The following is a 27,518-nucleotide window of genomic DNA, read 5'->3' as shown; positions in this document are numbered from 1 at the left end:
AACTGGTTAAGGCCAAATTGACGATCCTGATTGTTTTGTTAGATATTGTTTGGGAGTTTACATTTTTCAATCCTGTATTTCAAAGGTTTTAAGGAAGAAATTAGTTTAATTCCCCCTTCACATATCTTACATTACCATTTTATGATAAGGTTTTTTTTTTTTTTTTTAAATAAATCTTGTGTAAAAAATTCAAGACAATAATTTAAAACGATACATAGAGAAAATCTGATTTTCATGTAAACATACAGGGATTTGACCAGGCAAAATGCAGTCTCAACACATAAGAGTGTCACATTGCTTTAATATTTACACAAATGAGTTCCTGGTGCACATTAGAAATGAGGGCAAAGGCCAGAAGTATCTCCCAGATCGAAGCAAAGGTATATAGGAAAAGTTAGAGAAACGCTACAAAATAATTTAATATTTAATACGTTCACTTTAATTGCAATACAACTTTATTTATCACTGTAATTACAGTTGTCTGCAGCAGCTTGCCACCCAGATCAACAGGAACAGGAAAAGAGCATGGTTAATCACAAGTAAAAACAATCGAAGGTTGAAAGCTCAAATACTAAATGTGGAATTGGCAATCAATCAATCAATCAATCAATCAATCAATCAATCAATCAATCAATCAATAAATAAATAAATTTAAAAAAACTGAATGTAATTAGGCTGTACAAAAGCATAAAGGGGAATTGAGAAGGCTGAAAGCAGAAGGGATAAAGGACGCACAAACACACTCAGCTGAAAATTGGTACCAGGGCTTGGTACCAGGATTAAAATCTATTGATTATCTGATGTTAAACAGAATGGTAATGACTCACAGATGTTAATTACTCTGGCTACAGGTTAAATACCACAGAGGCTCTTTGGGAATGTAAAGCCATTTTTAGACGTGATTCATTGTCCTGCAGCACTCTGTCCAGATGGACAGAGATAAACACTAGGAAAGACCTGGTACAAGCTAGACTTCAGAATTTGTCTTGTCACATTGGTGGTTACTTGGAAAAAAAAAAAAAAATCCATCCTCCAGCCCTCTTACGCTGTAGATATCTTCCGTATTTGAATAATTGTGATGTGTTCAGGTACATGGAGTCATTCCTGCACAGGAGTATTAATATATAATTGTTTTTGTTTGCAGAGACCTCCAGTTGGATGAATATGTGGATCTGTACTGGAGAGACTACCCTGCTTTAATCAGCAGCTTCACTGAGAGCTTCCTCATAGACCAGGGTAAGACCCGTTTAATAGTTTAATAATGGTATCAAGTCAGGAAACAGACAAGACATGATGTAGTGGAATAGATAGGGCTGGATGGTCTGCTGCTGATGGACACTCTAGGGTTCCTCTGTAAGTCTGGGGTTTATTGTTGTATAACCATTAAACAGTGAATATACTCACGGTGTGGACAGAGTAACAGGAAGCCTTTGTATGTAATTGGTATTCAACTTGTGCAACATTAATATGACATATGGTTATATATACCTCTGCCTCTATCATCTCCTTGCTCCCTTCCTTTCCTCCCTCCTTCTTTGTCTCCAAAACCCATACCATGTTCACTCCCCTTTCCTTCCTCCATCCTTCTTCGCTTGCACTTCCACCCCAACCTCTGTCATCCCTGTCCTTCTCTGTTCCCTCACCCTCCATCTTCTTCTCTGTCCTCCTCACCTGCCCGTCCACAGCTCAGATGCAGCATCCCTCCTTCCTGAGGACAGAGCCTCCTTGTGTGTTCAGCTGGCTCAGTAGTTGTCTGAGAGGAGAAGAGAGCCCACCTTTCCCCTACCTGCCCGGCATCTGTCAGAGGACCAGGCTGCTGGTTCTGGTACGACCAAAGCTCTACTATGTTAAGAAAAAGTACTTGTCCTATAGTCGGTATTGTGAGCTTGTGAACTTGTGAGAGTAGTGTTGAAGTTCCTAACCTGGGTTAACATCTGTCATTTGTTGGTATTTTGTCTCAAAAATAGAGAAACAGCTTATACAACTTTCACAACCGTATCTTCACACCTTCATTGTCTACATCAAAATTCTTAAATCTCTGACAAAAGCTTATGTGGCATAGAGAAATTGGAGTAAATCCTAATTACGTAGTCCATCTTTCCTTCTTTTCCAGGCTTCTGAGACAAAATCAACAAACTTAACAACATTTGATCTTCTGTATATAAGAATATATCAGGGTTTTGTCAAGCAATTTCACAGAAAATCATCATAATTTGTACAATACAAAAGAAAATGGGACCCTACTTTCCACTTCACTTCACAAGATCCTTAAACTGGGACCTCAAACAATCAGTGCCTTTTAATTTTTTCGTACACGTCACAGTAAGTGGGGAATTGTATCTGTAATTGAAAGGTTAAGTAAAATTTTCACACTTGCTTAACTTGACTTTTGTGAGAGCAGATTTGATTTGTCAGAAATTATGCTGTATTTATGGAGTCATGGCGATGCCTAACTGTGTGTTTTGTACTTAACTGTAAATAGTTTGTGTTTGTCTATTTAAACTTGATTTTCCACCTGCTCCCAGGCTTTCTGGTGAGTATGTGTGAGAGAGATAGTGAGGGTAAAGAGTTCAGCTTTGATTGAACTGTTTGCACAGCATGTCTGTGATTCTTTTTCTGAACATAAAGAGCAATTACGTCATGGTATGGATGGAGATGTGTACGTGTGTGTGTGTGTGTGTGTGTTGGGGGCGGCTGATGGATTCAACCTTTGCTTATCAAGGAAGGACACTTGAAAACACATCATGTTTCTAGTTGCTGTTGTTTCTCTGGACGATGACGGATGTGATGACGACTTAGACCCAGTTTGTGTATCTGTAGTTGCGCATGTTTTCTAAAGTTTTCTAAAAGATAATCAACCAGTAATCTTTAAAAATATTCTGTCTGCTGCATGATTAAAAAAACTTAAATGTCAGATATATAGATGATTACAACCACACCTAAAATTAAGTTCAGTGCCAAAGACAGAATGAATCTGTGTAGGTGGTGCACATTGACCTCTCTCTGTTTGCAGTTTTAAATTTCTTCTGCTGTTCTGTTTTTGCCCATAGGTGGCGCAGGTTGCACTGACCAGTAGGTCTGACCCTGCAGACACTGCAGTTTGCAGCTGGATAACATTAGCTGCATTAACTGAACCTAAATTTGGCTGCTTCATGCTTCATACAGTGTTTTACTCACTTCTATGTGTGCATGTTTTGGTTATTCTTGGCTCTAGGTTTTGTTTTGACCCTCATACAGTTTCTCCTTACACTATGCTGGTTTATATTGTGATGAATGTAATGTTTGCCAGGATCTGCACTAGGAAGAGTAATGCTATTACAGTAGAAATGGCTTATGAGCTAGGCCTCTGGTTCACCTCCCGATAATTCTAAATGTTAAGTATTTTTTTTTTCTCTCCACAGTCAGTACCTTCAGCCCCACTCTGTCTGCCAGACATTTAGTTTTTACTCATATCTTCAGATACACTCCCCCCATCAGATCACACAGATGCGTTCAGTGAGGATGTTCAGCTTTTTCATTGTACAAACCTGTCATGATTTCAGCAGCTTCAAAGTTGAAAGACAGAAAAATATAAGATAAACCCTGTGTATTTAGTGTTTAACCTGCATCTGATCATTCAGACAAGAATACTGATCACAATAGGTCATCGCAGTTCACATAAGAGCTGCAGCGGTGGTGAAATATAATTTTGAAAAAAATTTTTTTTTGGTGTATTTCTTTTAAAAAATGTAAAAATCAGAGAAATCAAAGAATCATTTTTCTTTTAATGTTGTTGATATTGACATAACTTTCATGTTAAGGTTTTGACCGTGCTTAAATAATGGCTGCTTTACACTCCTCTTATCTCTCCTCTTTGTTTTTCTCCTTTGTTCTTCTCTTTTTCCCCCAGAGTTACGCTCTCTACATCACTGGAGATGAAAATGCTACTTCGACAGACGTGTCAAAGTACCTGGTCAAGCTTTCTGCAGGTCTGTTTGTGCACGTGTGTTTTCAGACTAGCCTCAAAGATCATTTTACTTGTCTTTGATTGTATCCTGGGACCCTTTGACTGTATTTGTGTGTGTGTGTGAACATTTATTGACATCCAGCCCTTATTACCTGCCAGTCCCATAGTTCCCTGCTTCAGGGCCCAGTAACACACAAAGAAAGGTGTGTGACGCACGTTTGTGTGTCACCTGATTTCTATTTGTTTTTGCTTCGACTTTTTTTTTTTAGTGACTTTTTTTTTCTGCCAGTGCTATGTTGGTGTTTTTCAATAACAAAACAAAACAAAAGAACAACAGATGCCATCCCACATAAACGCAGTCCTCCGCTCAGCAGGGACGAAATGTCACCTTAATTTAACCCCTTAATTTTAGTGCCCATTCTTTTTAGTGACAATTTAACAGCCAATCAGTGGGTAGTTCTCAAAATGCGGGAATGGTCAAGAGTTCAATGAGATGAGTGTGATTTGAGATCTCACTAAGAGAACAAATTAATGAACCCGTTGACCTCTGTCTCCTGCTGTTGCCCTCTCTCACCTTCCTCTTTCTCAGGCCAGAAGTCCTGTGCCAGTGAACCGCACTACAGAAGGTAATTGAACTCACAGCAGTGAGAGGAAGAGCTTTTATGATTTTGTTTTATTGTGGTTTTACACATAATTATGTACAATGATAAGGTTTACATTTCACATTAAAATAGCTGTAAATCACAGACTTAATTTTATTTTTCTTATGTTTGGTGATTTAAAAAAAAAAAAGAAAAGCACTCCAATTTCAATAACTCAAAGATTCAGTTGCAGAAAAATAATTTTTGAGCAATTATGCTTGATATTTTTTTCTGATTGTTGTTGATACAAGTGTTGATTACATTAGACCAGTAATCATTTATATTTCTAATGTTAATTGTATTTATTCTAGACAGAGCAGCGTGAAGGTCAAGTTTTCTAGCGAGAGTCTTGCTGTGCAGCTGGTGGCGTGGCTCACCTCAGAAGGTAACACAAGTGGGGCTTTTTTCACCTTTTAGCTATACAGTGGAAGGCATGCTGAAGCCATATCCTCTTTATCTGCACCACACCGCTTTACATTAATGCAAATGTACACATTCACACCCGCCCAGTGAAACCACAGTCTGGCGAGGGGCTCACTTACAGCCAGAAGACATACGTGGAGTGTTAGTAAAGTCAGGTATACAGTAAAACCTGTGAAAGTTTGCAGTGTTTAACTGTAAAGCATGTACATCGAACATTAAAACAGTGGTGGTAATGGCTAAAACGTGGGGGGGGAAGCTACATTTCTATTTGAAAGGGAACAGCTTTGTCACCTGTTATGACACATTTGTTTTTAGGCATCCTCTAAATTAGGGCACAGCTTCTTGTGTAACTTGTTAAAGAAACACTCATCCGCCTCATTTCACTGGTTTAGGTTTCACCCTGAAGGACCTGGAGTCAGTGCCGTTTGGTGTGGCTTTGCCCATCAGAGAGGCCATCTACCGCTGCCGGGAGCAGCCATGTTCTGATTGGTCTGAGGAGGTCTGTATGCTGATAGGGCGACAAGATCTCACCAGACAAGCCCACAAGATGACCCTGGCCAAGAGCAAAGCCGTGAGTGTGAAATAAGTTAAAGCCAAAACCTTGTCTTTTTTTTTTTTTTGTTAAGAGTTAGATGAGGATCACTTGCATGTGTCTCCAGTCTGTAGGTTCAGGTCTGTCCTTGGAGCCTCCTGCCACCACAGAAGCAGATGAGGAGGAAGATGGGATGTCCGACATAATTCAAGAGGTAACAGACTCAGTAAACATCATCTCTCGCTTGACTGGTCTGTCTCCACTGCAAAGATGATGCTCTCTAACTTGTGATTGGTAATCTGGAGAAGTGGTTTCCGTTTTTTTTTTTTTTTTCTGATCTGATGTACCTTCACAGTGTCAGACACTTCCTGTCATGTTCCAAATATAAATTGACTTTAAAGTAGATGTTGATAATGACTATTAATTATATAAAGCAAAATGGGCATTTCAGTTATTATATAACATAACATAACATATAATTCTTTCATGTTTCATTTATGTACTTTTTATTTATCTTTATTCATTACTCTTTTTTAATTCCTTTTCATGATCAGCTTCTACCATTACTTAGCTTGGCTAACTGTTAACACTACCCTTGCTGGTCCAGGTGTTAATTTCCATTTTTTCGTATCAGCTGACCTACTCTAAAATTTAGCAGATTCTGCAGAAGTACCTCTTGGGAATCACTGATTTAGAGAAGGCTAGATATTACAAGAATGTGATTCTTTTGCGGCTTTTTCATGGAAACCGTTCCCTTGAGTATTATTTGAGACATATTTTTTTAAAGTGAGAATTTACGGTATTCACGCAACCCCTCTCCTCTCCAGGTCACAGGGCTGATCTGGAGTCAAGATCTGAGGGTCCAGGAGGTCAGGAGGCTCCTGCAGAGTTCCAGACCTGTCAGAGTCAGTGTTGTCCAGCTACCGGAGGTTTCTGACCATGAATACATAGAGGAGAAAGAGAATAAGTGAGTTTAATCTATGTGTGTCCTGCCTCTGCACACAAAGGTTTCATGGGACATGTACAGTGTATTTTTCTGTCCTCTGGTGCCTATTCTTTTACTGTCTTTTCTCAGTGTTTTCTTTTGTTTGTCTCAAGCTCTGTCCTCCTTTTGTCTCATGAGACACAGTGACAAATTGATAAATCACTTGGATGCCTGCTGTAATCAGGGGTTTATATACATTCTGTAATTTTTTTTCTGCCTCGGTGTCTGTAATGTTTCATTAGTTTTTAACCTCTGCTCTGTTTTTGCTTGTCTTTGTATCTTCCATAGACTCCTGCAGCTGTGTCAGAGGACCATGGCTCTCCCCGTTGGCCGAGGCCTCTTCACTCTCTTCTCCTATCACCCTGTACCGACTGAACCTCTGCCTGTCCCCAAACTCAACCTGACAGGTAATGTAATAATGCGACTAGGTTTCTCAGGTTATATCAGGGAACAGATAACTTAATAACACACATCATTAATTTACGACAATCCTGTATAATGATTTCAACATTTTACTTTGTATTTCTCTTGTTCCACTCCAGGCCGCGCCCCTCCTAGGAACACTATGGTAGATCTGAACAGTGGGAATATTGATGTTCCTCCCAATATGACTAGCTGGCCCAGCTTCCATAACGGAGTAGCTGCTGGACTCAAAATAGCCCCAGCTTCACAGGTCAGGTCACCATTGCACCTCCTCACCAGGCCTTCTGTTCTTGTGTATTACATTCCTGCAGTTGATTGCTCACTTTGTTTTTCTACTGTCTGCCTTGTTGGATTTTTTTTAATGAAATTTGCTGTGTATACTCATGCTCTTTCAAATGAAAATATAATGCTTTTGGTGAAACTGAACCATTTCCTCTAATGTCTCTATCAGGCTGAAATTTCCACTTATATACAGGAAAAAAACAATTAACAATAAATGTATTCAGGGCATTCACGATCCCTTAAAACCTCTTTAATATGAAAATACTCATAGGAACCCTGGTTGCAGTTGCTCAAGCTTGCATTGTAAACTTTCTCACCCTCCTTCCGTAAACAAACCGTTTTTATTCTTGTACAAATAAATGTGACTTTCTTTTTGTTTGTTAAGGTGGACTCAGCCTGGATTGCTTACAACAAGCCAAAGAGTCCTGAGCTGGCTAATGAGTATGCAGGCTTTCTAATGGCCCTAGGCCTCAACGGACATCTCACCAAGCTGGCAACACTCAACATACATGACTACCTCACCAAGGTACATACACACACACACACACAAAAGCGTACGTTTCACACCTCGAGTTTCACAGCACAAACAAAGCAAACATGCACATTTTATTTATAACTGTACTAGCATGCACAGGCAGACATATTTTGGTTTAATGAATACTTTCTACCTTAATGCTGAGCTTACTGCAGGCGTTGCCCTAAATTACTGCCTCTCACTGTGGTATAAACAGACACACACTACACGTACCAACTTACAAAGAACTGCAAGAAAGTAAAACAAAAATTTACTTAAATACAGTTTATGCAAAGGTGCCTCCCATGTACTCTCATTAACACGCACGCACGTACACACACATACACCCTACACACATTTTTCTCTAGATGACTGTAAATGAGAGATGTAAACTCGCATCAGAGCTGGGCAGCCAGTCAAAACGAAACTCTGCCCTCTGAGAACTTTGAAACGAGATGAGTCCTTCCCACTTTCAGGTGAGAAAAACAACAGGATGCTGCAAGCTGAAGCTTATTTTTGCTCAATTAAAAAGTCAGTGTAAAAATGTGGTTGAAGATAAAGAGGAACCCTTGCACCAAATCCACGCGGTGTGTCCGCACGGGGTTCGAGATTGATTCATTTTCAGTTCCCATTCTTATTCACGACATGGATTGAAGCAGCAGTTCATAGAGATGGGCTAGCTTTCCGTATCAGTCATTTCTCTATAAGTGAGATGTGAGAATGTTCTCCTACAGACTTTAAAGTACCTGAAATTTTGAGAAAATCAACTTTCTAGAGTCGATGAATAGAAATGTGACTATTTTGACTCCGATTCATTCAGAAAGCTGCCAGCTCAGGAAAAACATGGGTTCAAATTTTGTGTCCTAAATGTGATCTGCAAGATGTTCTCCAAGACATTTTCGAATAATTTTCTTTGACTCCTTGTGGTGCTCTAGCTTGAAAGGGCTTTTTTGTTTGTAAGGCTCAAGCTATTTTTTTTATATACCAATGACCATAAATGTTACTGTGTGCATTTGATGCTGAAATGACAAAGTTAGGAACTTAATTCCCTGGTGTTTTGAATGATACCTCAAAACTCTTAACTAACTCATCTCACCTTATACATAATAAACTCTACCAATAGTAAATATTTTATATTTACTTAAAATGATATGCCAGTTTAAATGTATTGCTATTAATCATATGTAAAATAGCCATGCATGCAATCAGAATCCATTACAATTAACTCACAGAAACTAATTTTTGGACAAAGGTTCAAACAGTTCAGAGTAACACACGCCGTTTTATAGCCCAAATAAAACTGCAGCAAGCAGTGCTGACGTGCACAGCAAAATACGATATACAGTTGTCTGTAACTGACAGCCTCCAGTCTGAATGAAAGCCCTGAACGTGGTTGACATGGTTGACGTGGTTTCTATTCTCGCTGTAAAAGAGAAATTACACTGACACACTTTGGATCAGTTCATTAGAACTGAGTATGGTTGTGGTTTTAAAGAGAATGTGTGTGTTTGTGTGTGTGTGTGTGCGTGTGTGTGTGTTCCTCATCTTTTAAGCAGTGACAATTTTATTTTATTATTATAGATGACTTATTTCATGGTATTTGTGTTACAACATACAGGCAGAGCATGGTCTGCCTTTGTGGTTATTAAACACACACACACACACACACACACACAGGTGATCCACAGGGGTCTAATGAAAGCTGTCATTCACGGTGAACTGGTGTGGAAACCAGCTGGACTCCTCACGCACTGGAGTCACAGTTAGAGATAATTGCATTGGATGTCATTTGTTGTGCTGCGGCAGGTATCTAGTACACAGGGGACACACATCACGCTGCGTGGTCTGATGTAAATTGATGTCTACATTTTACTAAAATGGACCATTCTTTGAAGTAAAGATTGTTCTCAAGAAGAAAATACCTCACATCTCAGCTTTCAAAATGTACACTCACTGTCTCGTGGGTCAATATTGTGACAGGAAGTTGCGGTTATTCTCACTGTTTTCTAACTGCCGACAATCTCTTTGTCACTCCGAATCCTCTGGTATTTCTGCTGTGATATTTACCATTTTGCTGTCCCTTTCACTGCGTCAGGGCCATGAGATGACCAGCATTGGACTCCTACTGGGCGTGTCCTCAGCCAAACTGGGCACCATGGACATGTCAATTACCCGTCTGCTTAGCATACACATCCCAGCCCTTCTCCCACCCACGTCTACTGAGCTGGACGTACCACATAATGTTCAGGTAAGGCTAAGTGTGCATGCTGCTCAAATAATGTTAGATCATGAATAAAAATAAGATTAATAATAAGAAGAAATGTCTACGAATGGATCAGTGTATCAGAACAATTAAAATTTGCAGTAAGTGATTATGTTTGTGTGATGCAACTTTTACTGTCTCTGTGTATGGATTATGTTCACAAAGATCTGCAAATTGTGACAAATATCTGTACAAATGTACAGTTGCGTTCAGTTTTCTTTGTGTCTGTTCTGCAGGTTGCTGCTGTAATTGGCATTGGGCTGGTTTACCAGGGAACAGGACACAGACACAATGCTGAAGTCTTGCTGTCTGAGATAGGTGTGTGTGTATGTGTGTGCAAAAGACAAACAGATGACACTTTTTCAAACCAGATCTGGATTAACTATAGCTTTAAAACAGGGATACTTAAAAATCCACATGACTTTTACTAGCATAAATAGAGCTGCATTGATTAGTTGACTGATAGAAAATTTACCAGGATATTTGCATAATCAATCGTTTCAGTTACTTTTCAAGAAAAAACTGCCACACTAGTTCCAGGTTTTCAAGTATGAGTATTTGATGTGTTTATCCATGTGTGTGTCTCTTAGGTCGACCCCCTGGTCCTGAGATGGAGTACTGTACTGACAGAGAGTCCTATTCATTAGCTGCGGGACTAGCACTGGGCATGGTCTGTCTGGGGGTAAGTCACAGCACGTAGAAAACATGCACTGCTGGTCGAACAGATGTTTGCAGAAATAGAAAACATGCTGCGTGTTGAACAGATGTTTGCAGAAATATCTTTGTGTTGTTTTAATCTGCTGGAAGTTGCATGTGGGTGGGGTTCATATCAGAATGAATCAGGTTGTTTTTGTTGAAATTGTTGTTCACAGAAACTAAAGTTCAAGTTACTAGAACCTGAACTTTATGATTACATGATTGCATTATGATTGCACGTTGTGGCAGGCTGACTTTCTTTTGGATGTCTTCTTCTCCTGTATATTTGTTTGTCCTTGGTGCTGCATGGCAACGTCAGAGAGAAGCCAGTACTTTCTCACAAAAACTGATGTTTATCATTGAAGCAATATCAGAACAGAAACTACATCTGCCGTTAAATATCATCGAAGTTGTTCCTTTTTTTGGCTTAAGTTTTGCATTTGGCCTGGTAGCTTCAATAAGAAGATCTTTCTATTAGAATGACAGGTAGTTGTTTTTTTAATAGTAACTGAAGTCTTTAAGATTTTCCTTGAATGCATAGCCAAAATACTCACGTGCTATCTTCTGTAAGAGAAACCTCTTGTAAAGGTTTTAATTAACTCATCTTTCTGTTTCCTCTCCTTCCTCTTTCCACTTTTGTCTCAACATTTTTTCTCTTTCCATCCTCCCACATATCTCCATTTTTGCATCCCTTTGAACTTTCACCACCATCATGTCTCCTTCCCGCGCCTGCCCTCTGTTCCCCTTCTCTCTTTTTGCAGCATGGCAGCAACTTGATTGGGATGACAGACCTGAATGTTCCTGAGCAGCTGTATCAGTACATGGTGGGGGGTCACCGCAGAGCTCAGGCCGGGGCCAACCGGGAGAGACACAAGTCCCCCAGCTACCAAATCAAGGTAGCTGAACAAATCCTTTCCTGTTTCTATTCTGTCTCTTTCTTATAACATTATGAATCTTCCAAATTCTTCCACTTCTCTTTAAGCCAAGTAAATGATTCACAACACTGTCATTATAGCATTTAATAACTTACCTAACCTATATTGTCATTATTATACTTTAATCTGAAACCTCAATCTCGCCTGGGCTCCACTGACATGTTTATTAAAAGCTATGTTCCGCTTTGCTTATCTCAAGCTTTGATGAGACAAATTCATACAAATTCATAAATACTGATATTCATATTCATTATGACGGGGGTATGCAAGTGGTACATACACCTCTTCAGATAAAGTGTTACCACAACAAGTTTCACAAATGATAAAATGAAATACAAGACAATATAAGACACCAACAACTGGCTGACTAGCTACTGTGATTAGCTGGCAAACCAACAGCTGAGCTGTCATCAAACACTTTCAATGTTCGTTCCAGGAAGGCGACACTATCAATGTGGATGTGACGTGTCCGGGGGCCACGCTGGCCCTTGCCATGATTTACCTCAAGACCAACAACAGGTGAGAAAAGACAAGCAACTGATCAATCCACCCATCTTTTCAAGCATAGAACTGAACAAGAAGCTCATTTTGTTGATGTAAAATATCAGCGACTCCTTGTACTTTCCATGTGTTGGTATTTGGAAATGCCACCCACCTTTCTGCAGTGGTGCGGTTTTATGAATCACTTGCAAGACATCAGATCAGATCATTTCCTTGTTACCACAGGTTCTTTGATATATGTAAGAGCACCAACTAGAAGTGTTTTATTCAGTAATCTTCTTACAAGGCTTCTGTAAATCCCAATAAATCGAACCTTATGACATCTAATAATCAATGATTTCAAACTCCAACACAGATTGGTAGCAGGCTAATAGAGATGGCGTGCTGATAAGGATTTTTTTTCCTGAGGCGACAGTAGCAGCATCAGTAGTTTCATTCGGCCATTAATTAACCAGCTCATTGTTTTAGTGGATAGAACAAGTATGGTAAGGCAACACAAAGAATACATTTGCATATATGAGTCAGATGAAATCCTAAAACAAATGTCCTTAAAAGAAATAAAATATCCCAAAACAAAATAGCCCAGAAAAATAAAACATTGACAACATATAGTGCTGCTGAAAAACACTAGCCCTTAGTCTAACTTAACTGCTGATCTGTTAGATATGAACACAATATGTATTGGTGAGGAAATATGACTATGTGCTGATGCAAATCATAATGAGGTATCTTACAGACCCACTTTTCATATTATTTAAAGGCAAAACGGTACATTTATGGATAACAAACTTTACAGTGTGTCAAGATGTCACAGAGGAACACGACTGCTCCATCCCCGTGGCTTTCTGCTATTGGTCAAGAGGTTCCTGTCTTCTGCAACCTTCGTCTGATGCCGACTGTCTATTGGCTTAGTGGGTGTTGAAGGAAGGTATTAACACCTCCTTGTCTCTTTGTGGTTCTGTCAAGGTCGATTGCTGATTGGCTGAAACCTCCAGACACTTGGTTCCTGCTGGATTTCATCAAGCCAGAGTTTCTGCTGTTGAGGGTAAGTGTGGCACTAGCTGTGTGTGTGTGTGTGAGATCATTTTTCTCACCTTTCTCTTAATCTGGTACATCTCTCTCTCTTCTCTTTTTATTCTTGCCCCTCTACCCTCACAGACCCTTGCTCGGTGTATTATCATGTGGGATGAAATCCTCCCTAATACTGAGTGGGTCAAGAGTAACATACCCCAGGTGAGAAAATACACACATATGCACGTACACACACACACAGGATTATTGAGCGGACACAGTTGGAGATGTGCGGCAGACTTGGCAAAAAGTCACTATGACTTGTAAAGAATTTGCAGCTGTGAGGTTTGGTTTATTTCTGTCCAGGGGGGGCGGTTTAACTTTCTCAGTTCAGTTATTTAGTCAATTCCAGAGACTGATTTGTGTCAGAAGGCACACTGCTTTTGTTGCTTTTTCTGTGATGGTTGTAACAGAATGGTTACTCCCGTTCACGAAAGCTTTTCCATTTCCTGCCATAGTTGCTCTTTCCTGATGCGCACAGAGAAGAAATGGCCACTCTGCATAAACATGAAAAGAGCGTCTTCATAAGCAGAAAAGCCAGTGAAGAATGTTTGTTTGACAGGTTATCTGAGGACAGTGTAATGGAGAAACACCTCAGCAGTGATTGCTTGGGAACTGACACACAACAGATGATTAAAAATCTTGTGGAAAAACAACCTTTTTCTTCCCTCAGGTCTGCCACAGAGGAGCGAGGCAGTGAACCTCACACTGCTCCCGTTAGTCCTCTGTAAAGATTTTTGTTTCATTGGTCTGCTGCCAGGAAAAGATACATAAGCTATAAGAAAATGGTTAGTGTGGAGGAGATCTGAGATGCAAATTGATGCAAATCCTTTTCTTTGAGTATTTTATTATAAATGAACAAACCTTTGAAAAGGGGTGAGAACACCGGGCAGAGTCTGCAATGTCTGACAAAGAAGGCTTCTTCTGAATACACTCTTATACTGTATATCAGTGTGAGAAAGAGAAAAGGGAGTGTAAGATAAGTCTGCTGAGGGCAGGATACATTTCACGGTCACAGAGATACAAAAGACAAACAGCAGCAGTTAGCAATATAACTGTGTCTGCCGATACAGTAACAGCATGCATGAAACTGATGTGCCGGACATATTTGTCCCCTTTTTAATCGTGGGAGTCTCTTAGAGAATTACATGATATTATTGGAGCAGTGTAATGGCTGTTGCTTACAAGTGCATCCACTTCTTTCTTGAAAAATAAATTTTTTGTGTGTTTGATTAGTATATTTATGCCAATACATTCTAATAACCTTTAGTACATTCAGAGCGCTTGGTCATTGTAATAAGGTACAAAAACTTCACTAGATTTATATTGTGGATTTAAAATTGTTCCAAAATCCAGAAGACAACGCACTTTCATCATCCTGTCTTTTATATGCAGCATCTTGTACTGTTAATGTCTTTCCATTGCACGCCACACACCCCTGGAACCTGGCCACTGACTTCTATATTTAGTTTTTTTATTTTTATGTTGTTTCAGATCATGAGGGGCACTTTTGACCCTTCAGAGGACATTAACATGGAGACAATGGCGTGAGTATTTAGGACAAAAACTTTTTCTACGTCAAACCTTGAATATTAAATTCCTTGGAAGAGATTTTCAACGTGATATTTTGTTCCTTTATACCACCATCTTCTGTGGTTGTTGTAGTGATGTCCTCCGCAATGTCCCACCACCATGACTGATCGTGTCTGGTTATTTGTTTCTCACAGCCAAGCCCAAGACTACATTACAGCTGGGGCCTGTATGGCACTGGGCTTACGCTTTGCTGGGTCTGCCAACTCTGACGCCTTTGACTGCCTCTATGAGTTTGCCAGGACCTTCATGAAGATCATGTCTTTTGCTGGGACAGCTGCTGTTGTAAGTGTTTGTGTGTGTGTGTTTAAATTTGTACTCTGATCTGCTGTAAGAATGGCCTTACAAGATCGACGCAGTCATGAAAAGTCCGATGTTGCCTCATTAACTTTCACTTTTAGGATTACTTGATTTGAAGATGATGATTTCTTACGTTTTACCCTTTGTTCTCTTTTTCTGTCTGTCAACATATGTTCTGGTTCCCACAGCAGACAGGTTATTATAATCTGCAGACCGGTCTGTCAATGATCCTGTTGGCTATGTCCATGGTCATGTCCGGCACCGGGAACCTGAAGGTCCTGCAGCTCTGTCGCTTTTTCCACAAGCGAACCGGCGGCGAGATGAACTATGGCTTCCACATGGCTCATCATATGGCACTAGGCCTGCTCTTCCTGGGAGGCGGCAGGTAAGATACACACACACACACACTCACATTTCTCCTCCAGAGGCACAGGGACAAACAGACAGGGTTTGGTGGGTTGGGTCCTGACAGACAGCTAGCATGGGTCCAGGTTCCACAGTTCCCACAATCCTCTGTGCCATTTTTATCACCGGGACCAAGTCCTTCCGGTTTCCGGCAGTGCAGCTGGCATAGCACACCGTGGGACAGTGGCAGAGGATACTCTCTGTAGCGCTGCTGTAAAAGTTTACTAGGAGCTGTGAAGGAAGTTTGGGCTGTTTGAGATTTCTTAGGAAGAAAAGCCTCTGTTGAGCTTTCTTCACCGGGTGGGAGGTGTTAAGGGTCCATGAGAGATCTTTTGTTTGGCTTCCCAGGAATTTGATATTGTTGACTGCATACCATATATGTGCACATGGGGGATGTGTAGTCTCCCAGGATCTCCTAAAGTCCACAATGATCTTCTTTGTTTTTTTGACATTTCAGGGCAAACAACAGGTTCTGTCAGCTAGGATTTAAGCTTTTCATTCTTTTACCCACTCTGATCCCTCCCCAGTTTCATATCCAGTACTTCTGTGTCAGATGGACAGATGTTTCAAGATGATTCAAGGACACACCTCCCTCATTACAAGACTCCCTCGCCTCCCTTAATCTAGCTGAACCAGCACTTTTCTAAATTGTTCTGTAGGCGGACACAGGGTGGAACGTTGAGTCTAACTACTCATTTAAGCAATGCTGCTGGAGTGTTGTTGACTGTTGCTGGACCGTTTTCCACCCTGAGTTTTGTGTGCGTGCAAGGCCAAAATGCAGAAATAGCAAAGTAATATGGTACACTTTAAAGGTATAGAACACAAAGACCAAAATAACCACTGAGGCTTGTGAAGCAGGTAAACATGGACAGGAAGAGGTTAAAAAGTGAGCACTGATCAAATTAACTCTGAGGAGCCTTTGAGAACAGACCACCGGACTGTCCCTGTTAATTTGACTCCCTGGTTTCAGTGATTCAGCAAAACTACTTGCAAACATCAGTGGAATTAATAAAAGATTTGAATATAGTCACTAATAAATAGTTTGGATTCTCGCTCATGACTTTTTGATGAGGACACCGAGGTTAATTGTACCCTAGGTGTAGCCTGTCAGATGGCACCTGAATTGCTGAATGACAACGACGACTCAAATTGAACACATGCATACCAGAACACGCCCACCAGATTTGGGATTGCTGTTTCTGGGAAGGACCAGGTACATCGCGTACACACATGGCATGTGGGTTAGCCACGCAAATACACAAGTTTGTTTTGAATGCTGTGCTGTGCATAATGATTGACATTTACACACACTCGCACAAACAAACCTAAACCAGGTTCCTCCAACCACTGACCTTGGCTGTGTATCTTCAAGGGAAACATCATCTCCCACTCTCTCATTACGCGCTGCAGTTTGTCCACCTACAGCCACGCTCAGATGAACCTTTTGATTTTATTCGGGTTACATTTTATTTTTAGGTCAGGCAGCTGAAAGCCCACACAACGGCTGGGCCTCAGTTTGAATGTCATGCACTGTAGCGTGTTATTGTGTGTTACCCACGGGCCCGCAGAGGTTAAAGGTGACGCTAGAGAGCAGAGTCATGCCATGTCATTGTTTTATTTCCTTCATTGTCTCCCTCCACTCGTCAGTCATTCGTTCCCTCACCCGCTTGCATTTTTCTATTCACATTGCTTTCCACACATTTCATCATCGTTTCATCGCTGTCATTCAGTTTTTCTTATTCATTTTCTCACCTTTGTTTTTCCTCTTTACTGCTAATCTCTGTCATGTGGCTTGTTTTTTTTTCCCCCTTCTTCTCACCCATTCTCCTTCCCTCTCTCTTTCTGTGTGCTCATTTAGTTTCTCTTCCCATTTATTTTTTTTTTTTTTTTTAAAGTAGGAAACTGAAGTGAAAGTTAAGTTTGTCCACCCAAAGTCACAGTGGCTTTCCGACTGATGGCCAGTACAGCATGCTGTAGGACTGTAACCTCTTTTACAGAAGGCTGACAGGGGCTTTTCTTCTTTTGGGTTTGCATGTTCGTCTCGTGCTTGCGTGGGTTTCCTGTGAGTGCTCTGGTTTCCTCTGAAACCAATTATGATCATCTAAGGTATTATGAATATTCCTGCCATTGACCAAAACACTGGCCTCAGAACTGGAGTTGGTCCCTGGATACTGCCCACTCCTCCTAAAATAGTTAGTGTGAGTCAAATATAGAGGACAGGTTTCCGCACAAGGACTAAATAATTATAACTTCAAACATCTTTATGGGTAGTCCAAAACAATAAGTTTGATTTTTTTTTTTCTTTGCTCCATCAACTGGGAGTTTATACGTCAGAAGTCAAAAATGTCAAGCCCAGCATAAAAGGAAAGTGACTCAGAGGAACTGGATGCCTGCAATCCTCCTTTCAACGCCTCCATCGTCCTGTTTTTGTAGCAACAGTGGTCCAAACTCTCAGAGCAGGACATTTCTGTCACTGGTGTTATCGTTTGTCAGTCTGGACTTCAGTTGTGAAGTTGCAGATTTCATGTAATGGTCAACAAAAGTGTGATTGTTAGGTGTTTAAAGCCTCACAATGTGACCGGGGTCAAAAGGCACTTATGCGCTCTTAAAATAAATATCATTGCAACCCACTCATTGTTGTCAGAAATTTGACTGACTTCTCCAAAAACAAATAGGAAGAAATAAGACAAAAATAGATGTGTTTTTATGTAACAGAAATATATATTTTTCTTTCTTATACCTTTAATCATTCTGTTGCAGGGCTGCAACTGAAGCTTATTTTCATTACTAATAATTTTCTCAGTTGTTTGGCCTGCAAAATGGTAAAAAGTAACAATAGTAGTTTGTAATGACATTTAGGCTTGAAACTTCACAATCACTTGATTATCACATTAGCTCCAGATTGATTTTTTGTCAGTTGACATTGACTTCTGTAACCCTCTCTTTGGACATCTAGGGGATCCCGACCCTCAGGTTGGGAAAGATGGCAGCAATTGAATATGAATGAACAAACTGTTCCCACCATCAAAATTTTCAGTTCACCATCTCCAGTCTTATCAGTCACTATTATTTGTTGCCCAGTTCTGGTGAATTTTGCTCAGATCTGCCCTGGAGTATGCCTGTTTCTTATCATCTTTACTGACTGTGAGTCTCTATTTTAGGTCTTGTGGGAAAAGAATGTAATGTTCAGTGAAGTTGAGGTTTTTAAACATGCTAAACATGACAAGCTGCCATTTAAGTGAAGAGCAACGTAATTTACCTCAGCTGACCGTTAACAAGTGCTCTCACAAGTAACCCTCCATGTGCAAGCAGCCTTTATAGTCTGACCCAACTTTATTATAATGACTCCATTAGTCAAAGTACATACTTAACTGCCAACTATTATGTTTAAGAGGCTCTGTTGTGGCCTGTGATGACGTTAACTAAATTACAACACACACCTGGTTTCACTAATCGAGAACAGAGGGTTTATTTTTAAAAAAAAAGTGTTTGATTTGGAGCGGTTCGTCTTTCAAAACTTGCAAAGTTGACTGAGCTTTGTGTTGTGTTTTAAGTGCACGGTGAGAAAGCGTTCGTTGTGATCATAACACTGGAATTTTTTTTTTTTTTTCCTTCTGTCCCACTTACTCTTTACATTTACCCGTCACTGTGCGTACGTGTCAGCGTCAGTTGTGTTTTGTGATTAGGACTGTTACAACAAAGTGGGCAATTTTAGTGCAAGCTTTAGTGTTGCTTGTGGGAGGTGGGGTGAGTTTCATGGTGTGTGTGTGGGTGGGTGTGTGTGAACGAGATCGAGAGAGATTAACCATTTACAGTATTTATGATGTTGTTTGCTGATGTCTCATGTTAGGTACACCCTGAGCACCTCCAATTCAGCCATCGCTGCTCTGCTGTGTGCCCTGTATCCACACTTCCCAGCTCACAGTACTGACAACCGGTGAGACTGACACACACTCACATTATTTTCAACTGATGCTCACAAATGCACACGCACGGCACACAGGTGCGTGCTGTAGTCCAGCAGTGGTACCACCAGAATTGAATGTAGTATAAAAACATTTTATACAACATTTACACCATCATGCGACATTAAACTTTCCTACTGCTCCATGGAAAGTGGATCATGGCTTCTTAAATGCAAGGAGGCGACACACCAGATCTGAATGAGACTGTGCTTGTGTGTAATTAACAAAAGCATAATTGGAAGTTAAATCAATAAATGGAATAAACAATAGAACTAAACATAATGCTTACTATTTCATCAAACAGTTTTTCCAGTTAATTTTGTAAAATACAGGAGGATGACTGGACCGTTATTATCTGTATGTACTTATAATAATGTATTTATACTGGATCTACTGTAAATCAAAAGCTGTTTGTTGATGCTTCTCTTGTTGCTGCAGCTACCACCTGCAGGCCCTGCGGCACCTGGCCGTGCTGGCTGCTGAGCCACGCCTGCTGGTCCCTGTGGATGTGGACTCCCTAAAGCCCTGCTACGCCCTGTTAGAGGTCACATACAAGGCAAGTTCATCAAGGTTGCTCTGGCTGGCACAGCTAGCCACATCCAAAATCACAATCTCAGTCTGTTTAATGTTAGAGACTGAAACTTAGCATTAGCTTTATGTCTGTAAGTGCAATTTGTAAAGAGAGAGAAAAAAAAAAAAAAGTTGCATAACTGAGCAGTTCCTCTGTCTCTCTCTCTCTCATTTTCTACCTTCACTTATCAAATTGTCCAACGCTGCACTTCCTCTCGAAAACCACCCCCCCGACACACACACACACATACTAACTTGAACAGTAATGTACAATGTGTGCTGGTGTCAGTTCATGTTGAAAAAAAAAAAAACGCTCCTGCCCACCAAACCACCACGTTCTGCTTTTTCGTCAGCGTCACTGCTGTCAGCTGGCCCGCTTCCTCCAGCTTACAGTTCAGATACATGAGGTGTAATTTCTGCAACTTGTTCGCACCATTCAGTTACGGCCAGCTCTCTGCCTGCTATTAGATGAACAAAGTTCACAATAGGTTTTTTTTTGTTTTTCAACTGTTACAAACTGTAACAAACTAATGTTAAGTTCCTGTCACTGTAATAAAACAACTACATTAGTGGCATCTGGCAGCTCATTCATATTTATGCTTGACTGTAGAGCATGTGCATTTTTTAAAATATATATTAGCACAATTTTCTAACCTGCAAAAAATTGAAATATGTATATTCACACAAATATAGAAGAGTATATACAACAGATATAAAAGAGAGAAGAAGAAAACAAGATGAAAAATCTGATATATGACAAAAATTAAATAATTAATCTCTCAGTTCATACAAGGCCACAGCGGTAACTAATACAGATAAGCAGCTTTTCATTACACCTCCAAAAGTAAGTGGATCCATCAATCTTGAGGGACGAGAAACTGCATACCTTCAGTTCATTAAAGGCTATAAAAATGGTTTTATCAACATAATTATAGGTCAGATCGAGGTTTTGAGGCGGCTAGAAGCCTAGATCACATAAAATTGCCACAGTCTCAGCAAGATTCGCGATGCAACACAAATGTGCCAAGGAAATGCTGAAATTGCAGAAGACAACGCAAGAAATGGGCAACTGCCACCAGACAAGCCAGATCATGTTGATAAATGGACGATTATGTGAAACCAGCCCGTAGTTCTGGCTTCTCATTGCGCAGCCAGTCCTGGAGAGGAGCCACCGTGGTGCAGTCCGTGGTGGTTCAGACATCCGGTGTCGCGTGACCTCGCTCAAGGCTACAGTGTGTCCATTCATGTTAGCCACAGTTGGGTCATTTGGATCATGTGCACTCTGTCACGTCCATTTCCATGTGAAGTTTTATTATCTTAAAAAAAAAAAAAAAAACAGCCATCCTTCCACCGTAATGTTTAACCAGAAAATTAGATGCTTAGATGAGAGTAACTGACAATGTTGTTCAAGTGTTCCATATTTGCTCAGCCATTATTTTCTCTGAGTCTATTTGAAGTGCCTGAAGCTTTTACATTTCGACGGCCTTTGTTGCAATACCCTAGCTGTGTCTTTACAGATGCAGTAAATAGCTTCTGAATTATAGGAGTAGTAATTTCTAAATCTCCCTTTGGGAGTCTTTGTTGCTGCTCTGTATAGATGTGGCTGTTTTAGAAGTCTCACTTTGTTCTCCAGTTTTTCTGCTCTGAAACACTTTCTGTGGTAATGTTTGTAGCTTTGTTGTCATGAAGTATTTTGATTTCAAGCGTTCATAATTTTGAAAGAGAAATTATGCCTTTATGAACGTCTTTCAATAGTCTGTAATGACAGTGGGTTTTTCTAAGCGTTTTTAAGTCTTCATTACAGATAGTAGGGAGATGACAGGAAATGAGGGAGAGTGACAGAGATACAGCAAAGGTCTCTGGGCTTGAACTGGGGGATGTTGCAGTTCATGGTCGGCGTCTTAACCTCTAGGCCATAGGCCTGCCCTTCACTATGGATTCAAGTTCCCGGTATTTCAGTATTTACACATGTGAAGGGTGGTTGAAGGTTAAAGACAGATGTTGTTGTCTACAGCTAGGACCACCTCTGACAGCATTACTCACTTTAATTTCATTCACAGCAGAAAGCTCAGATTGACACTGCGAATCTTTGTGTGAGCGGAATGCAAAGGCTCTGTAATAGTCTATTTTAATAAAATTCAGAAAAAAATGTAAATATTATTATAAATTCTAGCATTTACCCTAAATAGACAGGAAGTGTTGTATATTGCTCCTTCTTGGTGACAATATTTAAGTTTTTATTTAGGTTTTATTGCTACATGAGCAATGCCCAGTTGTTCTGTACATGTGAAGATGACTCCTGCTGCTACATACGTTACACCCATGGCCTCTCTGTCAGATGTAACACCCATTACGTCCCTTAACCTCCTTCGCCTGAATACAAAAATACAAGTCTACAGCCTCTCTTACTTGGCTGAGCTGATTCAGGCGCCAGTCTGTGATAATATGTTCTCTTAATGAAAGGGATTTGTGCTTTTACAGCTCATATCTGAACTCTGGTAATTATCTGTACTCTGATCAGTGCCAAGACTCTCACTATTTCCTGCAGCCTGTGCAGAATTTATGCCTCTAGACTCATTAATTCCAGGAAGCAAGATTATTTCAGTCCCTTTATGTATGCCTGTGTGTTGATTTCAGACTTTAAGCTCTTGCTGATCAATTCTAAGACATCCACTGTTTAACGATCTGTGAGAGTGAGAGTTTGTTCTTGTGTGTGTGGCGATGACATATTTTCTTCTTGTTTCAGGAGACAAAGTGGTACGATGAGACGACAGTAGAATTGATGGCTCCCACCATGCTTCCTGAGCTGCACCATCTCAAACGGGTAAAGCCTGAGAATAACATTCCGCAGCTTCCGGGCTTTGTAGCCCAGTGGAAAGTAGACTGTCCTGTGTTGAATTAATAGCTTCCATCTCTGCTGGGTATTAATATATATCATAGGTTGAATTCAGCTCATTGATAAAAGTACACAGTACAGGACTGATTCCTCAAGCTACCCAAAGTTTTTGCAGATAAATCAAGCACGTCCTGATGTCTTTATCCCTTTTTTTCCTAATTTGTGTTTGTTTGTTTGTTGCAGGTAAAGGTGAAGGGGCCTCGTTACTGGGAACTATCCATAGACCTCAGCAAAGAAACGCAGCACCTCAAGTAAGTATAGAGGAAACAGCATCTCTTTTAAGTGAAGCATAGGGTTAAAAAGCCAAGCGATCAAATGAAACCACTAAACAGTGTGAGTGTGACAGTGATCTGCGACCACTGTGGTCCTTTCAAGCCACAGATGGATTAGGGGAATCCAGGCAGACACACTGATCTAATGTATTGATTTGGTCGATTGATTTAAAGGACCACGTCTCTCCGTATCTCCCTCAGGTCCATCCTGTCTAAAGATGGGGTGTTGTATGTAAAACTGCGGGCGGGCCAGCTGCCCTACAAAGACGACCCTCAGGGTTGGAAGAGCCTGCTGGCCTCCACGGTCAACCACCGCAACTCCGGAGTCCGAGCCTTCAAGGTAAACACATGGAGATGCCACACATACAATAAACCATCTTGGTTTGCCCAACCAGAACTTCAAAGCCTGAAGAAATTCAGTTAACAGTGATATACAGGAGACAAAAACAGTAAACAGCTTTACCATGTTTTTTCTCTTTTTTTTGTAGAAAGTTTTACTTATTTACTTACAAGAACAGTTTTTTGCTTAAATTTACCTTCTTGTTTTTACTCTTCTCTGTGTATATTCATGAACTCATGCTGTACAGGACGAGTGCAAAGTGTTTGGGCAAGTCATGCACTCTTGACCGAAAACGCCACACATAGATTTTTGCCACACCAGATAAAATCTTGTCTATTTGCATCTGTTTACATTTTTCCCATTGAGGTTGTTTGTAAACAGTATGTAAATTTTGTTTAGTGTTTAGTCTGCATCTATAGGAAGCCTGGGGAACGTTGGCCATGGCTCTCAGTAGCTAATCAGACTCTATCACACTACAAAAGCAGGTTTTAAAGATTTATAATGTGTATTTATTCAGTCACTCAGTGATGAAGTCTTTGTGGTAAACACAGCTTCCCAAAACCTGCTCCAAGTACTTCTGTAAATGATTTCCCACACGTCTGACAGTGCCTGAGGTTAGTGGGGATAGATAGTGTATGATCACGTACTTGTGTGTGATTGAGCCTCAGTTAAGGTTTCAACATTTAGTCTTTTTTGGGCCTTAAAAGTTGTGTCTCTGCTTTTTCTACTGAGGGTTTCACATTGTATAATGAATTTTTTTTCTGTGGTCAAACTCTTTTGCAGCTGCTGGAAATGTCCCGTTACAGAGACAAAATAGACCCAAAATTGCCACTTATGGTGAACTTTTCTTTTAATAACTTTTCCTTTAATAACTGAGCTTTACAACAGACCAACACATTTTAAGAAACAAGTCTGCACCAACAACAGACCATAAATAGCAGTGAGTGGAATTGAATTGACCTCCTCCCCTGTGGCTGGTTGTGTCCAGCCTTGGCAGGTTGTCACTACAGGTTCAGCAGGCAGCTGTGTGGTTGACAGACTATTACTGGTTTCCCGATGGCCTTAGTGTATGCTGTCAATAATCCTGCGGGTCCACAAAACGCACATTATTTATTCCACTCGTGCTCACTGTCCTTCCTCCCCCGTCATCTTTTTCTTCTTGTTCATTCATCTTTCCATCCTTTCTTCCTTCTCTTGATCGCATCTCTTTGAACACTTCTCTCCCATTCATCCCTCTGACTTTGTAGTGTCTAAAAAAAAAAAAAAAACTTTTACTCACCCATGACTGTCTTTTGTACCCTTCTGTGCCGCTCTATACTTCATTTGTGTGTTGGTTAATCGAAATAATTTTAAAATCCTCACGTGTTTTTTGCAGCCTGAAGCCATCTCTACGTTCACCTCAGAGCCCACCTTGGTCTCCTTCGCCGAGTTGTTCTGTAAAACATCTGAAGGAATGAAACACGTGAGTTTTAACACACAGCAACAGATGCAGGCTCCTTGCCGCCATTTTACCCCCCTAAGAGACTTGACTGATCAGAAGTCTGTTATCAGTTCCAACAAACTAAAGCAACATATTACACTACCATCCCAGCTTAAAAAAATAGCGTTCATAAGTGTTAATTTTAAACATAAAATCCTGAATGTCATACCCCTGGGTTTACACACACTCCAGGATTGGGTTTCACCAGATATCCAACAATCCTTCTTGTCTATAAAACAACGGTAAATAGTGAAAAATACCATTTTAGTTTCCTACAGATAAACATGACATTTGTGGAATTCTTGTTTCGTTATAACTGAGCTAACTTTGAACCAACATCTAGCATCTGGCTCTATATGGTTGACTTCTGTAGTGGAAACAAAATAACATTAACAAACCAGGAAGGAGTCAAGTTTTTAGTTCCACTATTTCCATTTTTAAAACATCGTTGATTTTTTTTTTTTTTTTTTTATCTGAGTCAAAATGGAACCTGAACACTATTTCACACTTTGAACAACGTTGGTTTTGTGTTAATGTGTGGTCGGTCTGGATATCACTGCAGAAAATCTCTGATCTTTTGAAATTCAGCGTCTAAACACTTTCCTCCCAGCCTGCAGGGAAAGTGCTCAGACATGTTTGTTGCTTTTATCAAATCCAAAATAAACATAATTAGAAGCACCCTGCATCCATTTTTTATATTGTATATCCTGATTTAAGTGTTCTTCAGGATAGTGTTTATATCTAGTGTGTATATATATATATATATATATATATATATATATATATATATATATATATATATATATATATATATATACATATATATATATATACATACTGCTTTGAATATTAAATGTACACAAAACTTAAGAAACTGTCAGATCAAATACTAACCGTGAGGATATGCCTGAATGCCTAATGTGTCTAAAATGACCATTTACCAGAACAGAGTCTTATACTCAAGAAAAATGTTTTCCAGTTGGTTTTGCTTCCTTTGAATAACATTAAAGTATCAGAATGAATGCAAGCACACAGCACCAAATGCGTCTGTGATAAACATAATCGATGTGAGATCTTGCTCGATGAAGTGAAACTAGTTCCTGAAACAACCACGTGGGCCTTCAGTAGAGATGAATTGGAAGTAAAGGCCAACATGATTTGTTAGCCAGATTCTCTGTGTGTTTTTGTATGTTTACATTCAGTGAAAGGTTGTAGTTATGTGAAATGAACTGACACCTTGAAACATTTGACTGAATCAGGAAGAAGCAAACACAAGATTTGCTAATTAGCACTAAACACAAAGTGTTCGCTGATGGGAAAGTCATTATTTTTTCAGGTTGTTGGTTATAAACCAAAGTAACTGATGAACAGGCTTAATGAAAAGTCAAGCGGTGGCAAAAGTCATCAGGTTTGATTACTCAGGAATCACAAATGTCTGCAAAGTGGTCGACTCAACAAGAGACCATCAGTGCCATCTACAGAGCCATGCTACCTGAAGGGCTTAAATCAGATTCACAAAGAAGATTCATGGGGGAAAAAATTCTGAAATGTAGGACATTAAGAGAAGGCATTTAAGGTTCCTGTGCTTCAACGTGACAGAATTTCTCAACTTTAAACGCAAGCAGCTTTATATTTAAAGCACATGCTGTGTCATACACAGGCTAATTTTAAGAGCTATAATGGATTTATAGATTGCCATCACCAATTCTTCATCTGCTTGTTAATCACTTGACTCCTGTTTTCTGAGTAAAGAGGCTGCTTCATCACAGCTTCAGGTTAATTGTCTGGGCCACTGGTTTCAGCGTGCACAGTGAAATGGTAGAAAATTAGTCATTTTGTAGCGTAACCTTCTGTAATTGAATTTAACGACAACGGGACCAGAGTTCTTTTCTGTTTATCTGTTATCAGTCAAATCACACCAGCAATACCATTGTATTTACATTTAGGACATTGTTTTTCCTGGCAGATAATTGCAAGATTTGTTTTCTGTCTGGTTTTGTTAATGTAGCATGAAATAGCTCCATGTCTAGACCTGAATGTACAGGCTCCATCAAAGTATTTGATTTGATTTGATTTGCACAGCTTCTAAATATAACAGTATAACTTAGCTTTTTCTGCTCACAGTTTTTAAATAAATCACTTACAGTTACCTCGCATTTCGTGACTCAAAAAGATGAGTTGTAATAAACAAGGCCCTATACAATGTATGTGACCGTTGACAGTTTCCCTGTTTGACCCCTCTCCATGGCTTCAGTCTTATTTACACGTCCTTCCAACTTCCAGTTTGAAAGTCATTAATTTTATGGACAGGAACCCTGCTTAAAAAAACAAAACAAAACACAAACTTAAATTCACTTACTGGTATACAAGGAGTGTTTATGCTTAAATGCCAAACACTACATAAAATAGGAACTCTCACCAATGGGGCAAATTTTAAATCAGGATGTTTGAATGCAAATTCATCATAAGGTCCGATTTAACACAATGA

The 27,518-nt window shown here is 39.9% G+C and overlaps 1 protein-coding gene across 2 annotated transcripts in view; it reads left to right on the top strand.

Annotated features, from left to right (window-relative positions):
- The window catches only part of anapc1 (anaphase promoting complex subunit 1), a 51,410-nt gene that overhangs the window by 15,867 nt on the left and 8,025 nt on the right, over window positions 1-27,518 (top strand). The window contains exons 23-49 of one of the 2 annotated variants that reach the window (XM_041050262.1): window positions 1,145-1,236; window positions 1,686-1,825; window positions 3,890-3,968; window positions 4,536-4,572; window positions 4,899-4,972; window positions 5,403-5,581; window positions 5,670-5,756; window positions 6,370-6,509; window positions 6,816-6,934; window positions 7,070-7,200; window positions 7,618-7,758; window positions 9,842-9,994; window positions 10,246-10,327; window positions 10,600-10,691; window positions 11,467-11,601; window positions 12,077-12,159; window positions 13,108-13,186; window positions 13,300-13,374; window positions 14,707-14,759; window positions 14,940-15,087; window positions 15,294-15,487; window positions 19,358-19,444; window positions 19,911-20,028; window positions 22,789-22,866; window positions 23,122-23,189; window positions 23,412-23,550; window positions 24,926-25,012. In XM_041050262.1, the coding sequence (XP_040906196.1) occupies window positions 1,145-1,236; window positions 1,686-1,825; window positions 3,890-3,968; window positions 4,536-4,572; window positions 4,899-4,972; window positions 5,403-5,581; window positions 5,670-5,756; window positions 6,370-6,509; window positions 6,816-6,934; window positions 7,070-7,200; window positions 7,618-7,758; window positions 9,842-9,994; window positions 10,246-10,327; window positions 10,600-10,691; window positions 11,467-11,601; window positions 12,077-12,159; window positions 13,108-13,186; window positions 13,300-13,374; window positions 14,707-14,759; window positions 14,940-15,087; window positions 15,294-15,487; window positions 19,358-19,444; window positions 19,911-20,028; window positions 22,789-22,866; window positions 23,122-23,189; window positions 23,412-23,550; window positions 24,926-25,012 (2,890 nt within the window). Of the gene's footprint in view, window positions 1-1,144; window positions 1,237-1,685; window positions 1,826-3,889; window positions 3,969-4,535; window positions 4,573-4,898; window positions 4,973-5,402; window positions 5,582-5,669; window positions 5,757-6,369; window positions 6,510-6,815; window positions 6,935-7,069; window positions 7,201-7,617; window positions 7,759-9,841; window positions 9,995-10,245; window positions 10,328-10,599; window positions 10,692-11,466; window positions 11,602-12,076; window positions 12,160-13,107; window positions 13,187-13,299; window positions 13,375-14,706; window positions 14,760-14,939; window positions 15,088-15,290; window positions 15,488-19,357; window positions 19,445-19,910; window positions 20,029-22,788; window positions 22,867-23,121; window positions 23,190-23,411; window positions 23,551-24,925; window positions 25,013-27,518 lie in introns of both variants that reach the window. The other variant, XM_041050261.1, reaches the window with a different exon arrangement.

Source organism: Toxotes jaculatrix, chromosome 11 (genome assembly GCF_017976425.1).
Source record: "Toxotes jaculatrix isolate fToxJac2 chromosome 11, fToxJac2.pri, whole genome shotgun sequence".
NCBI classification, from domain to species: Eukaryota; Metazoa; Chordata; class Actinopteri; family Toxotidae; genus Toxotes; species Toxotes jaculatrix.
The sequence above is the reverse complement of the archived record's forward strand: the minus strand, read 5'-3'. Positions and strand labels throughout refer to the sequence as shown.